Source organism: Artemia sp. Qi Xiang Cuo, chromosome 12, assembly GCF_049724085.1.
Source record: "Artemia sp. Qi Xiang Cuo chromosome 12, ASM4972408v1, whole genome shotgun sequence".
NCBI classification, from domain to species: domain Eukaryota; kingdom Metazoa; phylum Arthropoda; class Branchiopoda; order Anostraca; family Artemiidae; genus Artemia; species Artemia sp. Qi Xiang Cuo.
In genome coordinates this window covers 40,433,684-40,445,706 of record NC_142805.1, presented here as the reverse complement: position 1 = coordinate 40,445,706, position 12,023 = coordinate 40,433,684, and the positions used below count along the sequence as shown (strand labels likewise).

The following is a 12,023-nucleotide window of genomic DNA, read 5'->3' as shown; positions in this document are numbered from 1 at the left end:
AGGTGAATAAAACTCTAAGGAATGTAGACTATCAAGAATCTTGTGATCACCTGGAAAGATATTTTGAAGCATCCACCTACACTCCTTCACCCTCTAGAGGGCACCAACCTTTGATGACTTTTAGAATCTTTGTCTTATAGAATTGAAACTTGGCAAAATTGAAGTTCTGCTCAAATGATGCACAAGGAAAGAACTTTGAACCTCATAGGCCTACTGTTGCTCAATTCCAATTTAGGCACTTATGTATTATAGTGACAAATCCTAATGAAATATACCTAAATATGATGAAAATATATTACTTTAGTAACAAAATTGTGGGAACTACAACAAACAATTATGGAAAGCAGGCAGTACATAATGTATTATATTAAATACCTAACCAAAATACCAATTTTATATTATCTTAATTTGAACTTTGGAGCAATATTAAAGTCCATTCAGGATCTGTTTTGCTCCATGTCAATGATGACAATATAATGTATTGTCACTGTTTTAAGGGTCTGCTAACATGTAGTAAAAAAGATTTGCTAGAGAGATGCAATTTAAGCCCACTTAATAATGGTGACTACAAGGTATGTATGATCCTTAAGAACTGTTCCAGTGGTTTAGAGTTGACACCACTGCACAACAGCAACTTTAGATAGGTTGTGTAAGATGGTTTGGAATGGCAAGCAGCATCAACCTCCTAGCAACACACTTATGAAGAACTCAAATCAATATTTAAATTAAATATTGTATATTTAAATTAAATTAAACACCTATATGGTAGTTTATCTCACTGTACTTAAGCTAATTGTCTCCAAATGCAGACAGACAAACCATTTTATGCAGAAAGATCCAATAAAACTTCTTGGGTGGGTTGCTATAATATATAAGTACCCAAATTTATAAGGTTTTAAAGATTTATAAATATATTTCTCAAATTCAGGATAAAACCCATGATATGGCTTAAAATTTGGGAAATTTAGGATAGTTTATATTACTGAACTAAAAATCAGGTGAACATACTACTCAATGCCCTTTTTTATGATCTTTCCAAATATAATAATTGCTTTACTCAGGAATACAAATTTAAGGACCCTCAAAGATGATACATTTTTCCTATATTTTAGGTATAGGTATTTCTTATATACCATTGCTAGCATCATTCTTATTTAAACTGGTTTATGAGGAAATTGAATCAACTGTTATGAAATTGAGAACCAGAAAACACATTGTAAATATATAATTTGGGCCTTATATTTACCTTTGAGGGGGACGGGAGTGAGGGTAAAGTATAGTAGAGCTGCAGTTGAAATGTGTCAACTACAATTATTCTTCACATAGTGAAGTATTAATTGCTGTTTTCAACCCTTTTACATTGCCACAAATAACCCAAAAAGGTGTCATCTTTGAGGGTCTGTAATGGGCTTTAAATTGAATTTCTGAGTAAAGGGATTATTATATTAGGAAAATGCATAATAAAGACATCAAGTGATATGTTCATTTTATTTGTAGATCAGTAATATATACTGTCTCAAATTTACCTAACATTCTATTGAATAAGCAGGAATTGTTTTTTTGAAAAACAAAGGTAATGACAAAGAGATTGAAAACTTAAAAACAAGGTGTAATGTTATTTTTCACATCTCATATGGGTATAGATTGGTCATGTATGCAATCTCCTAAACCCTAGAAATCCAAAAGGGTAGACATAGTAGCTTGGTGCTACCTTCCCAGGGTATATTTTTGGCCATGGATCCATTCCTGAAAGTTTTTTCTTCTAAACTAGACTACTTTTCAAGATAGCGGGAAGTCTCTAAACTAGAACTTAGCCCTTCAAGGACTCAAAGTGTAATTTCCTCTAGAAGCAATTATTGAATTATGAAAGAGCATTAAAAAAGACATCAAGTAATATATTAACTTTCATCCAAGCTAAATTATGCTATAGACTATAAATTTACCAATTATCTTGCTGTTAGTCTTATTAAGGGAAATTGTCACACTTATATGGCATTGGCCATTCACTCTACATGCATGATTTTTACTAGGTTAGCCTAAATTTGAGAGATATTCCAATGAAGAATAATGTTCTTCAGGACTATTAACCTGCACTTACCTTTATATTCTTGCCAGAAAAATATGGTAGTCTAATAGGCCTAGTTTTAGTTTGTGTCCTGTGAGTTAACTAGGGTAGTTTAAATGATAATAAGTCCCTTTGCAATACCATCATCCAAAAACAGCTAGAAAATAAAGAAATGTGAAAAACAGCTTGTAGGTCATTAACATGTCACCTCTGCATTGACAGTGTGTTAGAGTTGGTAGCTTAAGGCTCTGCAGTTGCCATGCATATTTTTTATCTTTGAGGCCCTTTATGCATTTTGTCACCTATCTTTGGATAGATTTTAGAGCCATCTGGTCTGTTCTATTAATTTACATGGCAATGCACATTCCAAACTCAAATCTTGGTCTCACCAAGTTCTTGTAGAGTTTAGTAACTATTGCTGGGGATCTATTGGTGATTGTGTGCTTTATGATACCAAGAGTTTGGTTAGCCCCTGCTACTGCAGCTCAGGTGTGGCAGTTGAATTTAAGGTCTTCATCTACAAGAACCCCCAAATCTCTTTCTGAGGTACTACTAAACGACACTTTTGTCTGCTGGTTTTCAATTCAGATCATTCTCAACAAATGACTCATTTACTCCAATATGCATAAATGTCAGAAACAAGCAAATTATTCAATCACGGATTTTTTTGCATCATTACCTAAAACAAAAGGCTTAAAAGAATGGATAATTAATAAACAGTTAAACTATTAGTAATATACACAATATATTATCAGAGAAAAATTGATAATGAGATTGAGAATAACCAGCATCACATAAATTGGACTCTTACAAAAGGAGTCTAAATCATCCTTCAATTTAAAATTGCAATGTTAATGCAATTACAGCTGACTTAATTAAATAAGCAACCGACGATAAAATTATAGACTCCCACTTCCTAGATTTGAGGCAGGAAAGGCTTTCCTCATTTTTGATAAAGTCTCTTTTTTATTTAATTTTAACCTGTCTACAACAAAAGGAAAACACAGACAGAGTATAAACGGAAGAAAAAAGAAGGGACAAGGCATAAGGTCAAACCAAAATAAATGGACAGCAATCCACTGCAGTAGCAAATAGTACCAAGGGTGGGAAGAAACTTTCTCGTTGTACCGTTTAATTTGTTCAATTATAGCTGCTGTTGGGTCCAGAGTTTTAAAATTTTTAACAAGGTGCAAATTTCTTGTCCACGGGCGGGAGCTGCAATAAGAACTTCACGTACTTAAACAACGTGGATCTGAGCTTTCTTTTCTCTGGCTTGGGAAAAATTCTCCAAAATGGGCTTAGATACAGGAAATGGGGAAGAGATACTGCGTTATAAGGTCAAGCCAGAATTAAACGGTTGAAACGGATTTTAGATGAAACTACTCTACTGTAAGCAAAATTTAGGTGTTTACGGAGATGATCAATAAGAAGGGAGCGGGTAGTTTTGAGATCCTTACCAATTGGTAAACCAAGGTAAATAATTTTCGGGACAAGGACTACAGACAGTTCTCACAGACAAGACCTCTTCCTGGCGCCAGTTGAACAGAAGAATCTTCAACTTATGCAGGTTAAATTCAAGGCCAATGCGACTGTAATTTGATTGTAGTGTGGAGAAGGTGGTCTCTCTACCACCTTCTGTATTGTGCTCCCTGTGATAGTTCTAAGGGTTTCTTTCAGGATGAGTTTGCTCTGAAGACTTTCTGATTATTAATTTTAACAAATAATGGTACCGTCAAGCCTATTACAGACCTCCTCCTCTGCACTTTCTATTTCAGTTCTAATGAAATGGTAAAACAAACCTGATTTATTGAAGGAAAATTGCTATGACAGCAAATGACTAGTTATGAGTGGCAGAGAAAGGTGTACGTACTAGCAGTTCACTCGCAATAAACTCTCATTCAGTAGTCTCTTCTTTGATTTTGGAGTTTGAATAAAGCAGATGTATAAAAATTGGTTGCCGGCGTTTACCCCCCCCCCCCGGAAAATACCCCCGCGAAAAATCCCCCCCCTGTGGAAAATAAGGCTTTCCAAATTTGAGAATTTTATTTGTATTTTATTTTCTTAATTTCTGTAGGGGAAGGAATTTTGATACTTGTGTATTATGCGCCACTCACTCAAGTTTACACTGTGTAAAACTTGAGAACACACCGGTTTTTTTGGTAGTTTCTTCATTACTTATAAATAAATTTGGGCTATAGATTTGCACATTAGGGGGGGGGGGTGGGGGGTTAAAGTAGAGCAGGTCTGCATGCAAAATGTGTTTGGTACAAGTATTCTGCATAATAAATAGACAGATAGAGAAGTGTATTTTAAAGCCTAATATACGCCATGAACATAGAAAAATAACAAAAATGAAAGGCAAAAATAACATAAACTTTTGTCAGCAATCATCATAAAACACTCTAATGAAACACTATATTAACCTAATAATAGTACTTAATGATTGGAAAAACGGTGATTGAAAAAAAAAACACTTAACACTTGGAAAAAACACTTAAATGAAACATTACATTTACTTTATACTGGGATTTTTTTTTTTTTTTTTTTTTCTAGATACCTCGCTATTCTTATGTAATTTTTTATTGGTCTTATACTAGAAAGAATTGTTTTCTGACTTCAAACTGTCCAAATACTTTACCCCCTCCCCCTTGTTAGGTGCAAATATATAGCCTAAATTATGTATTTCCCATATATTCTGTCACTTGTCTCGCGCTAAGCTGAAAAAACTAGCAAAGAAACTGGTTAGTTCTCGAGTTTTACACAGCATAAAATTGAGTGACTGCGCATAATACACAAGTACCAAAATTCCTTCCCCCTACAAAAAAAAAAAAAAACTCAAATAAAATTCTCAAATTTGGAAAGCCTTATTTTCGACGGGGGGGGGGTATTTTTCGCACGGGGGGGTATTTTCTGTGGGAGAGGGGAGGGGGTAAACGCATAGAACCGTAAAAATTGAATATTGTGCTATTGATGCAATTCTTTCAGATTGCAATTTTCTTTCAGTTTATATATCCTCACCTGGAATGTTGCTGTCAGTCCACCAAAAGAAGATTTACGAGAGGCTTTGGATCTTTGTGAAGTCGATTGCAATGCAACTAGTCTTCCTGACATTTATGTAACTGGGTAAGAGTTTGTACATTGTGAAGTCCCTAAGAACCAACACTTTACTTTTTAAAACTTGAAAATTTTAGTTTGTTTGTAATATGTATCTCAAACAGCAGAATGTTTGTGTCAAAATATTTGAAGGTTGGATTACAGATACATTGCATTGTATCCATAATATTTACAAAGCTGGAATAGTAGGGCTTGTTTGAGATTGTCAAGCTTAATTTTGATATTAAATATTTTATAAAGTAATATTTTTGGGGTAAGAATAAAGACAAATAAAAAATAATAGCAATGGAAAAACTAAAGCAAAAAAGTTTCATTAAAACAGTAAAAGTATACTGAAATTCGATATAAAAAAATCCCTAACCTTTTAGGCAAAGGTCGGCGGATTTGTGGGGAGTAGAGGGAGTCTTTTGCTTCATAAACATAATTCGTTGTTCATCATGCTAAAGTAAGCAGTTAGCTTATACACAAAGCACTGATGTTAGTAATTGATTTAGCTAGAATTGAGAGCTATTCAGTGTTTTGTGTTCAAATTTCTTAGAACAAACTAATTTATTCTGTAGTTTTGTGTAAATGTCTGATTTTTCTGTTATCTGTGATGGTATTTTAAAAGGCATTAAGCTAAATGTGAAAAATAAATAATTTTTACTCAGAATTCCCTATTGCCCACTCATGCATCTCCATACCACTCAAATCCATTCCTCATCGCCAATTAAGATGAGATACTTTGGGTGATTTTCTGAAAATTTGGCTTCCATCAATCCATGCCCTTTGCGAAGTTGAAACATTTTAAACAATGTGATTTTTTTTTGGATTGCCTGCTGGATGCTTGGCACAGGCAGCTAGTAAGTCTTCTGCCTATCAATAGAAACATATTGTGTTTTGCTCTGGGAAGCTCATATTCTGATTTTAGGATAAAATTTGTAAATAGCAACTTCAAAAACCCTTCAATGCCAGCTTTGGTGGAAGTCAAGAACAGACGAAACTCAGAGAGGAGAGAAAGTAACAAAATGAAAAATAAAATCAAAAAAGGGTGAAAAAACGAGAATTTTGTCAGCCAGCGAACCATGAAGATGACAAAATATAAGCAAATATTTCGACAAGGACCTCCGCCAAGTCGTCCTCAGAAAAAAAAAAAAAAAAAAAAAAAAAAAAAAAAAACGAAAATCTAACCTTTCGAAGTTTACTGTACAAAGACAGAACAGACACTGAATAAAAAACCAGGCAGGAATCAGTGAAAATGAATTTACCAAGATGATTGTGCAAGGATCTTTCGTCTTGCATTAATTTTGGCTGGTCTACAATTTCGGTTTTCATTAGATATGCAAATAGGTTCTTTTAAATTTTTTCGGGTGAAAATATTGATTGAGTCCTTCAAGATTAAACTGTCATAAATTGGGCTTAATGAAATATCTCCAGTTCCTCTATTTATTGTTAATTTTGGTTCATATATTTTTTTATCTCAATTACCTCTTTAAAAGTTTGTGGTACGCCATTAACAGTTGATATTTAGGTTGCCTCGCCAAAAAGAATTAGATGGGTCGGATTTACGAAAATATGCGAAGCCAATGCCGAATCAAAGTTGTCATTGTTTTTTTTTAATCTCCGAGAGTTATCAGTTGAAATTTTGTGCTCTTGCAAACCTTCACCTAGTCGTTGATGGGTCCTACCAATGTATGACAAATTTGCGTCAAGAACAGTTTCTGAATCTTGAATTCGACCACGTTTTTATATTGGACTTTTATGAAGGGTTGCCACCTGGTGACAAAAAATCACTATATTTTAGTGATTTTGTTCAATAATCCCGGGATTTATATGCAAATTTAGTGTTTTGTTTTTGGCTAGGCAATGTAAAAAATCACTAGAAGTTGTGATTGATTATTAGGGGTGGCAACCCTACTTTATGTTGCAATGTTAGTCAAATATTGTTATCAGGAAGCTCAGAAACTTTTGAATACAGATTGCGGCAGAAATGAAAGTATGAAAAAACAAACATAGGATTTATCCTCTGTTTTCTTTTAGGAGGATCATATTGTAATTTCAGTCCCATAGGCCTCAACAACTTTTGGATGTAATGCAAATTCGAAATGATTTATTTTCCTGACTGAAGGGGGGGTGTGATGGGGAGAAGTGGATGTAGAAGTCTGGAGTGGGGTTTGAGAGGGAACCGTTGAAGGTTAAAGGAAGAATTTTTTTTATTGAAAAAAAAAACGCTGTTTTTGCTCATGACATGTAAATGGGAAACTCTTTTTTTTTTTATCTTATTTCCTATTTTCTAAAATCACAAGCTTTTGATTTTTTTTTCTTTTTGTTATAGTTTTCAGGAAGTTGTCAATAAGCCCGATGGTATAATCTACAATGCGTTATTTGAAGATGAATGGACAAACGCAGTTAGGTAAGCAATATTATATGTTTGTGGGCAGTCGGGAAAAAATGGGATTCAGGTCTGCCGCCCCATGTGCTGAGGATAAGTGTATGGTTATTGTATCTTATAAGAAAATGTTGTTTGTGGAGCATTTTTTATAAGAAATAGTGCTAAATATTTCAGTACAATCAGTGCTATAATAAATCTAATAGTTGATAACGAATAGGGCGCAACATTACCAAAGCCTACTATTCAAAACTGAAGAAAATGAATAAAACGAAACACTTTTTGGTCATGTCTTAATAGATATATTTTGGGACTGTGTCATCCACCCTTGCTTGAAAACCGTATTCAGAATCCTCACTAAATTTTGGCCAATTTTAATTTATTAGCTGTCAATGTAATGATCCTGATATGGGGGTATGGGATTCATTTAAAGAAACAGGGACTTTCCTATTGTATTAAGTTTTTTAAAACACCCATTTTGCAGTTATAATCCTGATTTAAGTAATCAGTCTAGTTTTCAGTAAAGTTTAAATGACATTCTAATCTATTGAGGGAAATCAATACTGTCTTTGTGGTAATTTGTGTTTGATTCAATATTGATTTCATTTGCTGTCGTACTTTACGATCAGTTTCGGGTGCAATTTCTTAATTTTTTCTGCACTTTGAATAGAGCTCTCGAGAAAGTGACCAGACCCTCTAGCAATGTCCATTCTAAGGTGGCAATATTATTCACAGACAACCAAAGATTCTTAAATTCTTCTAAAGACTCAACAAATTTAATCATGTCAGTAAATACTCCAAATCCAGGAAATTCGTTTGGGGGAAACAGTCTCAGGAATGCCATTAAATATGTGAAAAAAAAAATCTGTAAAACCTTATAATCAAGCAAAAGTATACCTTCCTAGAATTCTAGTCTCTTCTCAGTTGCGACTTCGCGGTTTCTGGCCGCCTCGTTCCAAGGGAAAATTGAAATGGTGTTAAAATGCCAAGATTCGACAACTACACTTTTTCGTCTCCTTCAGTCATCATATAGGCTTTTTAGTGCTATGCTGGCGTCTCCTAGCAAAAGTGTAATGAAAAATTTTTGGTATATTTCCTTAATTTTCTTACTTTTTGTTGTAGCTACGGACAAATGTCATTTATCACTACAATCAATGAAAACATTTGGCTTAAAGAAGCCCTTATCCCACCTTTGCTGTTACAAGTCCAATCTTCAGAACATATTTTACTGCTTTGTAAATTTGCATTTTTGCTAGGAGACACCAAAAACGCTTAGAAGACTCGACAGCTTTTGTCAGATAACGGATAAAACAATCGTTTAGGCATAGTGAGCCTAATACGTCTTTAGAGTCGCTTGATGCGTCCTAATGAGATATGTTGGATTGTTTGCTTATTTAATTTTTGACAGGTTTTCCCTGCTACAGTTTTGGATTTGAATTTTTGTTTATAATATAGTTGCTCATTTAAAAAAGAAGGAGACACAAATGTAATCTAACCAGCTGTACTTAAAAAATTATTGGCTCTTGAGTGTTCAAGTTTCTAGCTACTTTTACTTCTTGTTTGTGCTCCCTATCAAACACGTGATTTCACGACGAGTCTACTGCTGCAACTTGCACCAGAAAGACAAGATATTTATATAACTTGATTCCTGAGTTTCAGGTATATCCATTCACTGAGCAAGAATTATGATGTTGCTTACACTTTTTCTTAGAGGATTATCTAAACTTGCTTAAAGATAGGATAATTTTTTCATGTTTCTCACGCATTTTCAATGTATTTTTTTTTATCTAAAAAAAAATCGTAAGTAAATTTCAAAAGTGTGATTCGCTAGATGGAAAAAGTCGAATCTCAGATATCAAAGAATAGCGAAATTGTTGTCTTACTTTGAAACATTAAAACCGTCGGACTACAGAAGAATAATGAATAAAAAACGCACAGGGATCATAAACCTTAAGTTTTAAGTAAGATGTGCTTCATGAAAGTTGTGCTTTCCCAAGTTGTGCTTTTAAGGTTTGCCAAGAACTTTGGTTTTGTAATTAATTAGTGCTTCAACACAATAATTGGTTTGCAACACTGGCCAACATTACTGTATTTAATCCATCTGTGTAAGCTGAACTGAGTAAACTGTGTTATTTTAAAGTACTATGCTATTGAAGGTGCAAGTAGTATTTGAAACCGTTCACCTGTATAAAAAAAACCGCCTATTATGGTATCTCTTCATTATATGGCTTGTACTATTGGTAAAAAATAGATAAAATATCTTGACTATTCAACATCTCTGCTGAAATAGGACTTCAGATAAAGACAATGACAGAATATGAGACATGCAGCCAACGTGCTTGTCAAAAAACGAGTATAAAAACATGGCGTATGCAATATGTGACGACCAGAGAAAAAATATGTTGTCTTTTCCTGTCAACACAACATTATAATCCCCCCCCCCCCCTAAAAAAAACTTAACAACCTACAAATATCGCATGGCAATATTATTGATTAAGCAACATAAATGTTAGGCTGATTATTGGCTGTTTTTCCCTATGTTTGTCTTAAAAGGTTTTTGAAATGTTTTTAAAATTTTTTAAATGAATTGTTTCTCCATTCTTACAATTAATGGCTCATTTTTTGTTTAAACTGACCTTGACTTTTATTGTCCTTAAATTGTTTATTTTTAGGGACGTTCTTGGAGACTATGGCTACGTAAAAATAAAGACTAATAGACTTGTTGGCATTGTTTTGTCAGTCTACGTTCGTCGAGAAGCTCTTTTGAGGTATGAAGATATAGATGCTTATGTGACTAGAACTGGTTTTGGTGGACTATGGGTGAGAGTTTTTATTTTTGTTTTCTGGTGATATATCTATGTTTAATTTTAAAATATAACAAGTTTTCATATATTTTGTTTTCAAAAGCAACTTTTCTGGGGTGGAAGAACAGAAGAGTTCTTGAAGGTTCCCTTATTGGTGTTTTTCGTGCCAAATTTATTGAAGTTCCCATTTTTTTTAGTCAGGCTGGTGTCGAAATAGCTGCTTGTCTTTAAGCTTTTTATATTACTTGTCCAGTATATTTTCTGTTTAGTTTATTGTTAAGTATATTATTTCCTTATAAATCTAGTTTCGTAGAGAACAAGCAAAAGACCCTTTTCCGACTTTTTGTCGCCTCCCTTCACTCGGTCGAGGCCGTTCCTCCTCGCAAATATAGCCTGGCGTTATATCTCTTTGGTTGCTTTGCTTATTACGGTCGGTAAGGCTTTTTTAATATCCTTTGGATTTTAATGCCGAATTTGGATAGTTAGGGCTCCAACAGTATTCAGTATCAGTTTTCACGTTTTACCTTGAATAGTATATCTAAAAATGCACTGGAAGGACAGATAAGTAGATAGATAGAAGAACACTCACTTTAGATATTCGCCGCATTTATTTGCCAGGTTTCCCACAACACGCTTCTATAGAGATTTGCCGTGTATTTTTCTTCTGTTGTTTATTAGTTGTAAGTTCATATGATGGATTACAAGCAATGATTTAGTGGAAGAGAGAACAAAATTTTTTTTTTCTACATTGGTAATTTAGACAGATACGGACTGGAAGGGGCTTTGGACCTTAAGCACAAACACAAACACGTAGGACAAATAATGAACCAAACAGAAGGATCCGTGAACATGCATAATTCTAATCCTGTAGCCTAGGGGTTGCTTTTTAATATTATTCAAAGATAAACTTAGGGATAGTGTGAAGTAAATGTCATTATGCAAAAAGATGAAATGTAAAAAAGGAGAGACGAAAATAAGGAGAAGACAACTCTTTTAGGATATCAAATCTTTTAATAGAAGTTGAATGTATCCAGAATAGTATTGAATTTGTTTAATTGCAACATTTCTATTTTGATTGAATCATCTGATGCTGAATATTCAAGGAAAATAGAAGAAGCAGGCAGTGTCGTCTGCTGGATCTTGCAGTATTTGTGTTTTGGCCTCGTTCACTGTCATTAAAGATAATTCCTACTTATTTTAGTCCATTTTAAACATGGTCATTAGAGTATCTCTTGAAAATTATAATAGTTCAAGAGGACCTCTTTTTTTAACGTGAGTTTGAAATAGCATGTTGAAAACCAAGTTACACATTTTAAAAACTGAAACTAGAAAACTTTTTACTTTGAAACAAATAACCTAAATTTAAAAAGTGTGTGTGATCTATTTATTTGTACATCAGTGTTTGTTTAAAAAAAAAAATCCTTTTGAAGTCCAGAGTTCTTATTTTCTGCTCGAATCTACTCATGAACCAGCTGATTTTATAATGGCAATAAGCGCATTAAGAGCGGCGAAAAGCCTCACTATAAAAATTATTCAAGCAAAATTAAAACTCAAATTCTTTGCGATTGTTTCGAAAAAGATCCGTTGCTGAGAAAGCCCTATTTTGTCGTATAGCCTAGTCTGTGGAGTTTCTCATGCATCTACACTGATGAATTTGGGGTTAGCTTGTACA

General features: G+C 33.8%; 1 protein-coding gene across 4 annotated transcripts in view; it reads left to right on the top strand.

The window, feature by feature from the left end:
• The window catches only part of LOC148946107 (phosphatidylinositol 4,5-bisphosphate 5-phosphatase A-like), a 49,280-nt gene that overhangs the window by 566 nt on the left and 36,691 nt on the right, over positions 1-12,023 (top strand). For all 4 annotated transcript variants that reach the window (XM_089098108.1, XM_089098106.1, XM_089098107.1 and 1 more), the window contains exons 2-4: positions 5,069-5,188; positions 7,494-7,571; positions 10,220-10,367. In XM_089098108.1, coding sequence (XP_088954234.1) covers positions 5,069-5,188; positions 7,494-7,571; positions 10,220-10,367 — 346 coding nt within the window. The remainder of the gene's footprint in view (positions 1-5,068; positions 5,189-7,493; positions 7,572-10,219; positions 10,368-12,023) is intronic.